Source organism: Labeo rohita, chromosome 4 (genome assembly GCF_022985175.1).
Source record: "Labeo rohita strain BAU-BD-2019 chromosome 4, IGBB_LRoh.1.0, whole genome shotgun sequence".
NCBI lineage: Eukaryota > Metazoa > Chordata > Actinopteri > Cypriniformes > Cyprinidae > Labeo > Labeo rohita.
Window position 1 is genome coordinate 29437912 of NC_066872.1, and position 16245 is coordinate 29454156.

At 37.2% G+C, this 16245-nt stretch overlaps 1 protein-coding gene across 1 annotated transcript; it reads right to left on the reverse strand.

Moving 5' to 3' along the window:
- Positions 1-3285: 3285 nt before the first annotated feature.
- Positions 3286-15122, reverse strand: ints13 (integrator complex subunit 13). The gene is made up of 17 exons (XM_051107270.1): positions 14857-15122; positions 14407-14650; positions 11883-11957; positions 11596-11798; positions 11291-11371; positions 11111-11204; positions 10669-10797; positions 8703-8787; positions 7534-7626; positions 7368-7457; positions 6848-7026; positions 6048-6212; positions 5721-5875; positions 5395-5625; positions 5129-5268; positions 3635-3770; positions 3286-3547 (listed from the first exon to the last, which is right to left on the reverse strand). The coding sequence occupies exons 2-17, from the start codon at positions 14629-14631 to the stop codon at positions 3511-3513; spliced, it is 2118 nt and encodes a 705-aa protein (XP_050963227.1). The 5' UTR covers positions 14632-14650; positions 14857-15122; the 3' UTR covers positions 3286-3510.
- Between the last annotated feature and the right edge of the window lie 1123 nt (positions 15123-16245).

Below are 16245 nucleotides of genomic sequence, written 5' to 3' on the forward strand. Positions count from 1 at the left end.
AAATAAATTTAGAATAGAGCATCGCTGTTTACTGTCTTTTTTTGGTGTTGCTGCAGTCGGTTGAAATTACTACTACGTTCAGGAATTTTTCAGTAGTTCAGATTTAGAGATTAATTAAGCCTAGGTTACAAAAAGCAACTACAAAGCTGGTTCTAAAAATATAAGAACAACCCCAGTCTCAGCGTAATGAGGTAGTCCAGCTGGTTAAAGGCCTGACTAAGTTCAAACAGCTTGATTTCCCTAATGGCTTCTTCCTAACAGAAGTCTAAGCTGTATGGACTGAGAATGCAAAGAGTAGCCCAGGGCAGTTATTTTGGATGGATTTTACTCAAATCCAATGACTGCAGGCTTCTCTAGTGCAGAGGTGGAGAGTTCTGCTGAGAAAAGGAGCACTGCTTGCCAGGAATCAAATCCCACATAAACAATCACTTTCACCTCTGCTCAATATGTGCACAGAGTCTGACAGCAAGCATTAGGATCGCATATATCAACAGCAGATGCCTCGGAGTCAGAAAACTCGACACTACCTTGCTCCGTCCTTGGCTAGATTCCTCTCTTTCTGTTCATTACAGAGTCAAAACACATCTAACAAATGCACTTTTTGAGCTTTTGTAAGTCTTGAATGAGCTAGACTTTTGACTATCACTATAAAGTTACTGGCACATACATGGCTTCTGACCAACACATAAAATTAGTGAGAGATGATTCTGTTAAGAGTTTTCATCCATGCCTTCTGATAGTGATAGTCAGATTACTTTTTTCAAGTAACTGGTAAAGTAATGCATTACTTTAAATTTACAAGAAAATATCCAAGTTACTTTTTCAAACAAGTAACCCAAGTAATTTTGTTTTCTCATTTATTCACTGACATCTCTCCTGCCCCCATCATGAGTAGACGCATTTCCATTACAGATTTGTGCAAAACTTTGGTGATGTTTTACAAATGTCGATAAAAAGGTATGGCGAAATTACGCATTTCCATTAACCAATATTATGTGACTAAAATGTAATATTTTCCTCTCACAGTAAGTCATGAAAACAGATTCGGCTGAGATTTTGGCTATATTTTGTCGAAAGAGGGTATACGGTATAAACAAGCATTGATTAGAGTGGCCGCGATCAGCTCCGGTGGCTGTGTCAGAGCCGTAATGCACCACAGACATGTGCAGTGTAAGCAGTGTAAGAATTAATGGCAGGGAAGAAAGTCCTTTATACTTGAGAGCAGCCAAGTGTTTCTTGGAAGTTACAGTACATTGAAGAACTATCATGACTTTTTACATATGCCATGTGACCTGTAAATGCGGAAAAAACATTTTAATTGCAGTTTTGCGAAATATTCCTTTTTCGAATTGCCTGAAAAACCATGTGTGAGCGCAAAAACTTTTGGTCACACTTTATATTAGATGGCCTTAACTACTGTGTACTTACATCAAAAAATAAGTACAGTGTACTTATTGTGGTCATATTGTATTGCAAAACACTTTTGCTTCTATTAAGGTGGGATACGGGTAAGGTTAGGAACAGGTTTGGTGGCATTGGTAGGTATAAGGGATGGGTTAATTACAGTGTAATTATAAATGTAATTACAGAAATTAATTACAGATGTAATTACATATAGGTATTTTTCAAAATATAAGTACAATGTAAAAACATACATATACACAATAAGTGCACTGAATTATTAATTTAAATGTAAGTAGTTAAACCAAACTTTTTTGCGATATATGGGAGAAACTGAATGCATAGGTGTATTTTCAATTCGTAATTTCAATTTGCGCAGTTTGAAGTGTAATGGAAACACAGCTAGTGAGGTGCAGAGACAGCACTACTTTCAGCCTGATGTTTATTAGTTTTACTTTTGGTGCGAAAGGGCCTTTACAGTTAACAAAAATTTAACTTTTGGATTTTTTGTTATTAAAAATAAATAAACAAGCCCAGCTCAGGTGACAAAAGGTAACAAAAGTAACGTCACGCATTACTTTCCATAAAAAAGTAACTAAGTAATGCAATTAGTTACTTTTTTATGGAGTAACACAACATTGTAATACATTACCATTAAAAGTAACTTTCCCCAACACTGGTAATAAGACGTTTTACACAGGGGACAGCAAATCAAACTGGAAGTTTTTAGCATTTGTTACCCTGGACCACAAAACCAGTCATAAGGGTCTATTTTTTGAAATTGAGATTATTATACATTTATTTATACTTAAAGCTGAATAAATAAGCTTTCCATTGATGTATGGTTTGTTAGAACAGGACAATATTTGTTTGAGATACAACTATTTGAAAATCTGGAATCTGAGGGTGCAAAAAAATTAAATATTGCGAAAATCCAAAAAGCTGTTCAAATTAAATTCCTAATACATATTACTAATCAAAAATTAAGTTTTTATATTTTTATGGTAGGAAATTCACAAAATATCTTCATGGAACATGATCTTTACTTAACATCCTGATGATTTTTGGCATAAAAGAAAAATTGATAATTTTGACCCATACAATGTATTGTTGGCTATTGCTACAAATAAACCAGTGCGACTTATGACTGGTTTTGTGGTCCAGAGTCACATTCGTGGCTATTTAAGTATACAGTTTGCATCAGTCTGTGAGCAGCCCACCTAAGGCAGAGACTACATTTACACCCTGTCCCAAATGGCACCCTTCATATATTTTCCTTATGGATGTCTATGGCCCTGTCCTAACTCGCACCCAAACCCCTTGTGGTCTTCCTCACCTTTAAGTCCAAATTTTGTGACGTAATACCACTTTGACCGCCAGGGACAACCTCAGTTCATATGAAGTGTGCACTGAGGGCACATGGTAGCCGAAAAGGGCTGCTGGTGAGCACCTTTCTGAAACTTAAAAAGACAAATGGGACACTCTGTAATTGTGGACCTAAAAAACATGCTCATGGGGGCCATTGTGAGTCTGCAAGACTGCAAGTGCACATAAAATGAGTCATCTGGTACAGTCCATGACTCCTTAGGTGCCCCTTTGTCATTTTTTGCTTCTGAAGGAGCGCTCGAGAGTGCCTTCATGTGGCCATAATAAACATTTGGTATTTCATCACCAAAATGTGGATTTGGATGAGGACCACAGGGACTGAGACTGCCATTTAGGACTGGTGTAACTAACAAAATTTATGAAAAAAATGAGTGTATTTACCATGCCTTGATATTTCCAGAGGTAAACAGTGACGTCTTTTGAACATCCAAGTAAAAGAATCTACGAAAATTAGCATTAAACAAAGAACATTTACATTGACACAAGCATGGACACGAACACATTTTACAATTTCTTTATTCTTTTTCAGAATATTTCAGTCTCTTTGTACAAACTAAAGCATATAAAAAGTGTGTCCTTATAAAACATTGCCTTGCTCATCTTGGTCTGGCACAAAATCAGCATCCTGGCAAAAACATCATTTGATATCATGCCAAAGGTCACATCACATCCTCTCAACAAATCAATGATCCTGCAGAGATGAGAAGAGGCGTGTTCCACACATCATCTGGTGGCTTTTCCGTTCTCATGAACATCCATCCTAATAAAGAAAACACAGTGAGTAAACAAAAAAAGACTGATTAATGTGATCACTGGACACGCGAGACAAACGATGAGGTCAACACACCCATTTTCTTCTTTAAGATGTTGGTAGAGCTCAGCCTTGTTATTCACTGAGCTTAATCTTCCTGCAAACTCCTGATGCTTCCTAGAATTCACTTGAGTGATTCTATTGGTCCAAAGGGTGAGTAAAGACACAGGACCTGTAAAAGAAGAGATTTTATTTGACAGCTGTTTCTACTAGTCATAGATCTGATCTTACTCTCTGACATTCTGACTTGCCTGTTCATTAACTTGGGATGACGACCTTTCTGATTCGGATTGCAGCTAATCCTGACCTTAAAATGACGCCGTGCTCGTCGAGTACAAGTAACTCGACTGTGCTGATGTATCTGGTGCTTCTTTTACTAGTTTTCTCAGGTTTGAGCGTTATCATGAACATCATGAAGGTCCACACATAGGTACCCAGAGGTGTGCGTTACACCACTTCACACAAACACATTTATCATCTTTGTAAGCTGGACCCTAAGCAGCCACTGCATTTAAGTGGGCCGCCATTTATGTGTCTGTTTTCTATTAACAGAACACGTTGGTAGGGATGTAACGATATCAAAATCTCATGGTACTATAATATCGCAATCTAAACTCCATGATATGATATTTATTGTGATACTTTTTAAAAAAAAAGACAAATGAAGAATTTGTACATTTTAAAGTTAAATTATTCTATCTAATGCACTTTGAGAGTTCAGAATTTAAAGCTCCAACCCACGTTTTTAACTAAGAAAACTTAAGTCAGAAAAAAGTCAGTGAAAGTCAACCCTTTTTTTTCATTTGTGATATACTTTCTCAGTCTAAATTACATTCACACTGATGTTTTACAAGCCAAACTGCTTGCTGTCAGCAATTCATAGTGCACTTTTAAACTTTTATTTTGACAGAAAAGGCAGTAAAGCTTTTATTTTGAAGGAAAACTCCTGTGAAAACAGGTTTACAAATACATATCTCACTACAAATCTAGTGAAATGCTGTAATCATCTGCTGCGAATGTAAAGCGTAACTTGTGGCCGTTGCATTCCCAAACTCATTCGCTGCATTCTTTTACTGTGGACTGAGTCTCTCTGAGGTGCGTAAAACTCGGGATCATGAGCGGATCGCCTCAACAATGTGTGTGCATTGCTTTGAAACATGCAGCGATGTTTGACTTGATGAAGAGATTAAGCCATCTTGCGCTTACAATTTTAGTTTGTTTCACAGGTACTGTGCCAAAACATAATGGCCCAAACCACAACTTTAAAGACCTTTTATGTCAGAATAAGAAGTTTACTATACATTTTAAAAACTACACCGTTTGCCCGGAAAACCGTTTCATATCGTCATGTGACCATGATAATATCTAGACAGTTTTGCTATCGCAGTATCACAATATTGATAATATCGTTACCTCCCTACATGTTGGTAATCTCACACTGTATCTTTTAGATTTCAAACTGCAATGCATACCAGAGTATTCATTCATCACAACAAAGGATTGATTTTACAATCAAACATAAATGTGAACCTTTAGATTTCTCTGGAGGCTGTTGCTCCTCTGTAGCCAAACGTGGTTTTTTGTTCAGGGGCTCTGGAGAATCTGGTGAATCTTTGATGATCTCACATTCACTCTGTTCGTCCTTCTCTCGCTCCATTACTCCCTTCAGCCTGGAGGAACAAAAAGGACACATACATTAGAAACACACCCAGATCAGGAAATCCAGTCATTAATTCACAAGCTGCAGCCTGACACATGTAAATGTAAATGTCACCATCTTGTTCGCCAACACTAACCTCTCGGAGTCTGTGGTCCAGCCCTTCTCCTCTGTGTCCTTGCCATTTTTCTCGGTTTTGTCCTCTTTGTCCTCTCTCTTTCTTCCCCTTTTTTTCCTTTCCTCCTCCTCGGGTGGTTTGCTCCGGCAAGCGCTGATACAGTCCAGCACACGCTGGTGCCGCTCACTGGTGCCCACGTGAGCTTTTACCAACGTCTCCAACTCATTCCACATGATTCGATATTGCTCATCACTGTTTATGTAAAAATATCAGTATCACCATACATAGCAAAGCAGCTTGAAGACAAATTGAAACCTTTAGATCAAAGCTTGATGTGATTTTCTCACCGTTTGGGTCCTTTTCCTCTGGAGCCTACGGTTGAGATGGGCAGAGGGTCACTCTTCCTCTCCATATCAACAAGATTATAGACTGTTTTCTGACAGGTCAGCACATCTTCATCTGTTAGACTGTCCTTTACTATAAGGTTAGCTAACGGTACCACCTGAAATACACACACGAAAATGACCACAACACTCATAAAATAAACAAAACTGCATAAACTCAAACAAACAATAACTTGATCATATATGATCACAATATCACATTAACAGAACTATATCTTAACCACAATTTATTTTGTGATTTTGACCATCGATTAAGATTATGCCCCTCACCGCCTGCATGTTGAAGATGGTGGTCTGGGAGATGATCATTGGCCAGTATCGTGTGTGTCGCTCGAGTTGAGATTTGGCTCTCTCGACTGGAATTCTGCCTGCTGCATCTATCATTGATTCTGGGAAGGGAGTCAGGCGATTCTCACGCATAAACTCACCGAAGTCCTGCAGACAAATATTAACAAGATTTACTCTGCAGCCATACACAGGAAATATAATTGCATCCTTATACACTGCTGCATTTACGCTGATGCAGTTTCTTTAATTACGAGGTGACAATTTTCTACTAGGGTATCAACATCCTCAAATTTGTTGGCAACACACACAGCTGCAAATTGGATCCATTTGTGGCTTTGCTGTAGTGAACCGCAAAATGCTTCGCCACTACTAATGTACCTGTATAACTATGTTTAGCAGTTTAAAGGGTTAGTTCACCCAAAAATGAAAATTTTGTCATTAAATACTCACCTTTATGCAACACAACTATCACGTTCAAGGTCCAGAAAGGTGGTAAAGACATTGTTAAAATACTCCGTGTGACATCAGTGGTTCAACCATAATTTTACGAAGCTATGAGAATTCTTTTTTGTGTGTGACGAAAACTAAAATAATGACTTTAATGTATTGAATGTACATGAAGCTCTCGGATTTCATCGAAAATATCTTAATTTGTGTTCCAAAGATGAACAGAGGTTTTAAAGGTTTGGAACGAGTAAGTAATGACAGAATTTTCATTTTTGGATGAACTAATCCTTTAAGCTTCTATGTTCACGAGGTCAATGAGCACTTGTTGAGCTTACGGTGATGCGGTAGTCGGTCACTCGTCCACCGCAGCCTTCGCTGATGGAGGGTGGATCCTCCAGTGTGGAGCGTGTGCTGTTCAGAACATGCAGAAAGATTTCTCCTCCATGGCTGCTCAACATGTGACTGATGACCTTTGATCCTGACTTCCGGGGCTGCTCCAGCAGCACAGAGCGACCTGGGAAGACACCAGACGAAAAGAACAAAACCCCACAAAATTAGTAGTAAACAGCATGGGTATATTTGTAGCAACAGCCAACAATACACCGTATGGGGCAATTTTATGCCAAACATCATTAGGATATTAAGAAAAGATTATGTTTCATTAAGATATTTTGTACATTTCCTACCGTAAATATATCAAAACTTCATTTATGATTAGTAATATCCATTGCTAAGAACTTCATTTGGACAACTTTAAAGGCGAATTTCTCAATATTTTGCACCCTCACATTTAAGAAAAACAAATAAGAAAATAAGAAAAAAAGAACAGTGGAACAAGGGATTGTGCACACACACCATTCAACAGAAAGTTGGTGAGGCATGAAGATGGCCTACTGTTAACATCTACTGGAGAAATTCGATAGGCCCCTGTGCAGTAATGCAGTTCTGTAAAAAGAAAAAAAAAAATAATGAAACTGTCATAGGAAAGGAAGAAGAAATTTGTTCCCAGAGTTCCACTCACCTACACTGTTGGTGCGTGGAGTGCACCATTTGAGAGTGACCGTTTCCTTCAGCCCACTGTCTCGACTGGTGCTGCCGGCCATGTGCAAATCACCTACATGAGACAGAAACATGAAAGGACCATGAGTAACATGAGTAAAACTCCTCATTTTACATTCCACAAAACAATGTTCGATTTATGTTTGACTATCCATTTAATTAATTCCATTGATTTAAAGGAGTTTATAATTATATACTGGCAGTATACTGAAATTTGAACTGAATGAACTGAAATTTCATTACTAAAAGTTTATATATATATATATATAGTTATAACATGGTAACACAACATTTAATGTAAAAACATTTGCATATTCACTCATCAATGACTTAGTTACTAATCAGATGCAATATACAATCTTACATTCCATGCAAAAGTAATCTGCAATCTTTTTTGCATTGTAATGGTTAAAGGGGACGTCAGACACCCATTTTCCGCAAGTTGGTATGATTCTTTAGGGTCTTCGTGACATGTCTACAACATACTTTGGTTAAAATTCCTCAATGGTCGTGTAAAACAACACCCTTTTACCTTGTCAAAAACAGCTCTGTTTATAGCGACCTATTTCGGCTCATGTCTCTTTAAATGTTAACGGGCTACTGCTCACTCCACCGCTCTCTTCTATTTTCTGTGTATTTCATGGTGGGTTACCATAAAAAACAAAGCAAATCCATGTCGGGACACAATAAAGACTCATGTTCACTTTTACATCCAACTACAATACACGTGCATTGCTAACGAGACGTCGCTACAGCTGCCAGAGTGCAGAGAAAATGTCGGACAGCATACAACTGGCTAAGGGTGGAAACATGCAAATACAGCACAGTTTGTCAGTGGTTGTGGGTGAGGCCTGTGCAGTATGACATCATACTGCTCAGTAAATCAAAATGGCTTGATAAATGAGACTGGGGATTAAAGAAAAAAAAGGAGTGAATGGAATTTTATCATTGTAGGGTGGTTGTGTCCACACACTGTTAAAACACATTTATATGCCAACACCATGTAAAAGTGAATTTTGCATCTTAAGTCCACTTTAAAAACAGCTTCACGCAATGAAAAAAAAACACTGCTTCATGCAGTGAAATGAAGACTGTGTTGAAATATTAATACAGGAGACTGATATCACTCACCGCTCTTAATAAATTCCATATGCGCATCTCGATGGTGCAGAAGCTCAACGTCGTAATTTGCTGAAGTGTTAGCATGCTGCTCCTCCTTCTCACACACAGACACATACATACACATACATATACATATTAGCAGCTGGGCCTCTACACTACTAACACGCCACAATCTACTGCTGCTTTCATGTTTGAAGAGCACAGGTTATAACATAACTGTGCCCTCACAGATCTGATGTCCATGAAGGCATCAGAGTCTCCCAGCCAGTTCATATGCAGTGGAGATCAGAGGCTGTAAGCTACAAAGCTTACACACATTAAAAACAGGAGAGGAGAGGGACTAGGAAAACAGAAGGGTGGACTCCATGGATTCATCCCTGGGGTCATTGGTCTCAAATACACATCCTACAACTAATGTGTGTTTCTGCAGCTTTTGAAAACACAAGCGACCAGAACAAGAAAACACACTTTACATCCGGCCACACCCAGCCAGGGCAAGATATATCACCCAGGAAAGAGAAAGAGAGAGAGAGAGAGAAAGAGAGAGAGAGCAAAAGCAATAGAGAAATCACCCCAATAGAGAGGAGGTCTGGGGGCTGAAAGGATGCTAAAGGGATGGTTCTCCATCCAGCTGTGTGCTAATCCACACTCCTTGAAGAGCATATGTGTGCAGTACAAAACCTTTTTAACTATGTTAAAGTCAACATAAAATGGTATTCGCAACCCATTTAACTTCCCTATTGTGACCAATTTAAAGCGAAACTGAATTTTCAAGGAGACAAAAAAGGCATGGGATCTGATTTTATCTGTTATGGATTAATTTGATCATAAAAAGTGGATATCAATGACTCTGATCCAAATGAATCAGTTCTTTTTAATTATCAAAATGCCTATGAATCAGTTGGAATGGTTAATTTGACTCAATTACTAAATCACAAATTATTACAGAGCAGTGTTTGTGAACATTTTTTTTTTACGAAAATTATATTAAATATAGCTCAGATTTTGTTCAAAGAAATTTCTCACTCTCACTGATGCTCCAGAAGGAAAAACTATGCATTAAAAGGCAGGGGTGTAAACTTTTGAACAGAATGAAGATGTGTACATTTTTCCTATTTTGCCTAAATATCATATTTTATTTATTTAGCACTGCCTTTCAGAAGCTACAAGAGATACTCGCATGTTTCCCAAAAGACAAAATAAGTTAAATTTACCCTGATATTCAAATTCAAAAAAGTTTCCACCCCCCGGCTCTAAATGCATCGTTTTTTCCTTCTGAAGCATCAGTGAGCATTTGAAACCTCTGTAATAGTTGCATATGAGTCCTTCAGTTGTCCTTAGTGTGAAAAGATGGATCTCAAAATCATACAGTCATTGTTGAAAAAGGATTCAAATACACAACATGGAATTCCTTTGTTAAATTCCTTTGCAGACAAGTTCAAGTTTAATAAGATAAACATATTTCTTTTCTTTAACAATGTGCATAATAACACCAGGAACGTGCACTAAGAAAGTAAATAGGGTTAATTTTGATTTTATGTTGACTTTAATTTCACATTAAATAAATTAAATAATTAAATATAATTAAATAAAAAAAACTATTTACCTTAATTTATATTATAATGGACTGTAAAAATTACAACAGTCTTATAAAAGATACAATCAAACATTAAAATATGCTTAGGAAAAAGCTTTTAAAAGTAGTGCAGTCTAATTAAACGAAAGCTCTTTAAAGTTCCCATTAATGATAAGAGATTAGCAAGAGCTGGATGAGAGGGTGGGGTTTTGATCTGGATAAGTAATAGTAGCTCTTGTAAAGTACTGACCTGCTCACAGACATTTAATGTAGGCTAGCAAAACAAACAATAAACCATGAAAACAGCAGCTGTGTAAGCAACCGATACAGTGCAAACAAGTGATGAAGAGAGGAAGAGAGAGATTGGCAGAGAGGAAGGTGTTTGACAGCAAGTCTGACCTTCATGGGGATGTTTGTGATGGTGGTGGAGGCCAAATCAAAGTGCTGCTGAACCAGCACATTCAGTTTACAGGCTAGATACCGTCCAGCTCGCACACTGTGAACCTCACTGCTCAACACTGGCGAGAGCTGCACACACAACAGAGAAAAAAAAACCAATAACAGTAAGACAAATTTTCAATATTTTTTTAACACTGAACATAAATAAATAACACAACGGCAGGTGTAGACATTTACAGCTGGTTCCATGCTTTAAAAGTAGAGCTGGCAATCAAAAACAGGCTCTTCTTTTGTCTGATTTTTTTTTTTGTAACAAAGTTATCATTCATTTCAGAGATGGTTGGTTTGACTGAAAGCTTGGAGCTTTGATTTTTTGGTTTAATTCTTATGGATATCCCAATGAAAACTCATTTTCATTTATTGCAGTAATTAAGAGAAAGACGCTACCTCTTTTTTGCCGATCCGAGACCAGAGTTTCTTCACCCTGAGGATAGATGTGGACCAACACAAGCTCACACTGCTGAATTGGCATCAGTCTGCAGAGTAAAAACATGTAACATCAAGAATATTAGCATGTTAATGGCATGAGAATAAAACGGACTCCACAAATATCAAAACTGACCTGTCAGATCCAGCTGCCCGCTTGTTTTGCTCCTGAATGGTTTCGAGTACACAGTCCTCCAGCATTCTGACATGAGTGTCACTTAAAGAAGAAAACAGAGAAAGAAATTTATAGTATAGTAAGTTGAAAATTACTGCTGAAAATTCAGCTTTGCCACTACAGAAAACAGTCACTCAGTGTCACATGATGCTTCAGAAATTATTTAATATGCTAATTTCCTGCACAGGATGCATTTCTTTTTATCAGTGCTGAAAGAAGTTATGCTGTTTCATATTTTTAATGCTTAATAAATATTTAGTTCTCACCTTTTGGCATTGGTGAGACAAATAATGCGCCCCCTGTTGGCCACTCTGTCAGCTGTGTCCATCAGAGTGGTACGAGATTCATGCTGATATTCTGTGATCTTACACAGCGATTCCACAGCCGCCACCAGCCCGTGCAGGACACTGCAGCATTCAGGATCCTGACGAGGGTTTGGAGGCCCAACAGCTGCCAACGCAGCCATCAGCTAACAAACACCACAGACATATACTTAACACTAGCTCAACACAATGCTCAGATTGCTCTGGTACAAAAACGACACGCATTTTACCTCGTGTGTGTTCTGGTCCTCCTGCTTCCAGCTGTTCAAGATGTGAACCTCAGAATCGCTCACAATGTAGTTTACCTGAGAAACATTAAAGGAATAGTTTTCCTCCCGTCATTATTTACTTTTATCCACATTTTGTTCGTTATTCATATGCTGATTTTCATATGTCAGTTTTCTTCCATGGAACATTAAAGGAACTTTTTAAAAAAAATTTCACACCTCTTTTATATAACAAAACAGTTCATTGTAGGGCTGTGTTTACAATAACAATTAACTGATTTTAATTGATCTTCAGTTCGATGAACCAATGTTCATCAACAGAAAACAGCAATCTAAAAGACTGATCTTGGGTTTTCAGAATCGATATTGGTACATCTGACTGATAACTGATTCAAATCAATAAACTGTGGGTAAACCAAACATTACTAAACATTATTTTTAGCACGCCTCCTATTCAATATAGTGTTTTCACGATGCATCATAAATCTGCCATATTGGCGGCACGGAATCTAAACAATGCCACTGAACTGAACTACACTTGTATATTCTGCTGATTATTCCTGCTAAAAATTGGTCAATTATTGTCATCTTTTGTGCTGTACTGCCAATAGTTATACCAAATCAAGGAGAAGTGTGCAAAAAACTTTTGTCTTGAGGAACAAAAGGCATTTCCGGGGCAAGAATCTTGACAACATTTGCGTTTGTTCTTTTCATGTCCGATCAGGTAGGTGAAATATTAGGCTAATATCTTTGTTGATACTGCTTGTACGTATCTTTACCACCTGTTAACTTTAGCTTGTCAAAATATTGCACCCTTTCCTGCTAACTGAGTCCTTCTCTATATGATTTAGCATCTTCCACGTTTTTTTCCCCTGTGGTTTAGCCAGCATAAATTAGCAAAAAAACATATTCAGTAGTACATTAATCATGCAATCCATGCTGTTGTTTACATCCGAGTACTGCCAATATGGCCGCGCATGCAACTACAAAAAAAAAAAAAAAAAAAAAAAAAAAAAAAAAAAAAAAAAAAATTATATATATATATAAAACTCTAGATAGGAATACTGTGCTAAATATATGAAGTCCATCTGACGTTTTTTTTTTTTTTTTAAATAAGCATTTTTATCAGGCTCCTACATATAGGTTTCTACGTAAGTACCGGTACTTCTGATTGGGCTGAGACTGGGATTCAGCGAGTCTGTAGTAAAAGTATTTGATGGATGTATACTATGCATTGAGAACATTCACTCAGTATCATTATCTTATTTTTGACCAAAGTGGCTTTTAGAGGGTTTTGCATCTGAACTCTTCATATGCACTATTACACATATTACATTTTTTACACTTTTTTGGCAGCATTAGTGGACAGCTTGTTTTCCACAAATTAATAAATAAATAGATAAAAAATTGACTTGTATTCTACCTGATATCCAAAATCTGAATTAGAATTTGTGAATCACATTGACTTGTTAAACCAGTGTCAATACCCAGCCCTAGTTCATAACGATTAAAGTTGATGTCAAAAGTTTACATACACCTTGCAGAATCTGCAAAATGTAAATTATTTTACCAAAACAAGAGGGATCACACAAAATACATGTTATTGTCTATTTAGTACTAACCTGAATAAGATATTTCTCTGTTCAAAAGTTTACATACACTTGATTCTTAACACTGTGATGTTACCTGAATGATCCACAGCTGTGTGTGTGTGTTTTTGGTTTTTTTTTGTTTTTTTTTTTTCCCTTCCAGTGATAGCTGTTCATAATAGTTTTTCATGCTTTAAGAGCCTGGAGGAGGTGAAAATATTTTAACTTTGAAGATTAGGGTAAATTGAACTATTTTTTCTTCTGGGAAACATGCAAGCATCTTCTGTAGCTTATAAAAGACAGTACTAAATGACAAAAATATAATATTGTAAGGAAAATAAAGAAAAATGTACACATCTTCATTCTGTTTAAAAGTTTACACCCATGGCTCTTAACGCATCATTTTACCTTCTGAGCTTCAGTGAGCATTTGAACCTTCTGTAATAGCATACGAGTCCCTAGGTCGCCCTCAGTGTAAAAAGGTTGATCTCAAAATCCAACAAACAGTCGTTGTTAGAAAAGGTTCAAATACACAAAAATGCTGAAAAAACAGAATTTGTGGGACCTGAAGGATTTTTCTGAAGAACAGCAGGCATTTAACTGTTCAGGTCAAACAAGGGACTCATGAACAACTATCACTAAACAAAAAAACACAGCTGTGGATCATTCAGATAACAACACAGTTTTAAGTATCAAGTGTATGTAAATTTTTGAACAGTGTCATTTTTATAAATTCACCTATAATTTTACTGTATGTAAACATCTTTTATGTGAAATATCTTATTTAGGTCACTACTAATTTAAAAAGAAAATACATGCATTTTGTATGATCTTAAATATTTTGGTAAAATCTTTAACATTTTGCAGATTCTGCAAAGTGTACGTAAACTTTTGACTTCAACTACATATTCATAATCAGCTTCAGTTTTCATACACACCAGTTTCTTGGTAGGGTAAACATCGTATAGGATCCGGCAGTACTCCATAGAGCACTCAACGGCACACGTCCAGAGAGATTTGGACACTGGAGCCAGAGGAATCACACCCTGCGAGCGGCTTTTGGTCAGCATGTCACATTCAATCAGCTGCCGGCTGGACTCGGCCATGTACGGGCAGTGATCGACCACAAAGGCCGTCTTGTGTGAAACTGAGAACATCCTCATCCTGGCCCTCCAGCAGAGACTGCGAAAAATAAATGAGGCACTTTAAATATATGCTAAATGGCAGGAGTAACTTAGCCAACCCTGCTCTGGAGATGTTATGGAGTTGTCAACATTTCGTTTAGGAAAGAAAATGTATTTAGTGCTACAAAAGAAAAAATTTAAGTAATTAAAAGTTGAGTTATTCAATCGTAATTATTTATACAACAACAGCTGTTGTTTTGTCACCTGTGTGTCACAGAAATGAAGCTAGCTTAAGCTTGCTAGCATCGCCTGCTAGTTTTCCATCGATGGTAAACGCGCACTCAGTAAGACCACTCGCATAAACAATGTTGGTATGTAATTGTATTGGGAAAAAATCCTCAAAAACAAGTGACAAAAAGATTAAAAACAAAACGGAGCAAGGCGAATTAGCTAACAGCCTGACAGGAGCAAAATAAAGGCGCAGGGACATAAAACGCCGTTACTCAAATCCGTCCGTCAGTGAAATTCCGCCCTGCGGTAAACTCAAGTAAAACGGTCCTAGTGCAAAATAGTGCCTAGTGCAGACGAAGTAGTAAAAATACAATTCTGTTTCAATATTATAGACTGTTAAAATATTGTACTATAATAAAGAAATAATTAAAATCACTACCATGATCCTATTTATTTGTTTTACATAAATATTCTTATTTCTGCTGTGGCCATCAAATGTAAATGAGGACTATGTGTTTACAGAAAAAGCTTAGTCAATAACTGGTGTGTTAATATGACAACATACATTTTCCTGCTTTCCTTTGTACGCTTTACATGTTCGTTGTATGTGCTATTAGGTGTTTACTATAGAGATTTCAGCATCAGTCTGCCATTAAAGCTCTCCTGTGTGATCATAAAGTGCAGATTTGAGATTAATAAACTATATGATAAAGTCCTCACTGAAAGTGCTGCTATGGGAGTGTGGCTCAAAGATGGAACGCATGGGAATTACAATCAAGTGTTTAACTCCAGAGATTCCCAAACCTAATCACTTCAGACGGAAATTGCCAGGAAAACTACTTGAGAAGAACTGCACCACTGTCTTTTATGCTAGTTCAAATCACAGTGGTAAATATTTTTCAGGATTGTAAATGGTGTTTTGATCTACACTGCAAATACCTCCACCATAAATGTCACTGATGACTGATTTAAGCCTTTTATTTATAAATGAATGTGCAACCTTTTCATATACAGTTGCTCCAGTTCTACCTCTTCTCTATCGCAGCCAGCATTAAAGGGACAGTTCACCCAAAAATGAAAATTCTGTCATACACGCCCTCATGTCGCTCTAAACCTGTATACAATTTTTTTTTAATGAAATCCGAGAGCTTTCTGACCCTGCATAGACAGTGACGCAACTGATACGTCCAAGGCCCAGAAAGATAGTTAGGACACTGTTTAAGTAGTCTGTTGAACAAAGCTGTTATTTTCGCTTGCTTTGCACACAAAAAGTATTGTCGTAGCTTCATAAAATTACGGATGAACCATTGATGTCTCATGGACTATTTTATCAATCTTCTTACTACCTTTTTGGGCCCTGACTGTGCTAGGACACTTGCAGGGTCAGAAAGCTCTCGGGTTTCATCAAAAATATCTTAATTT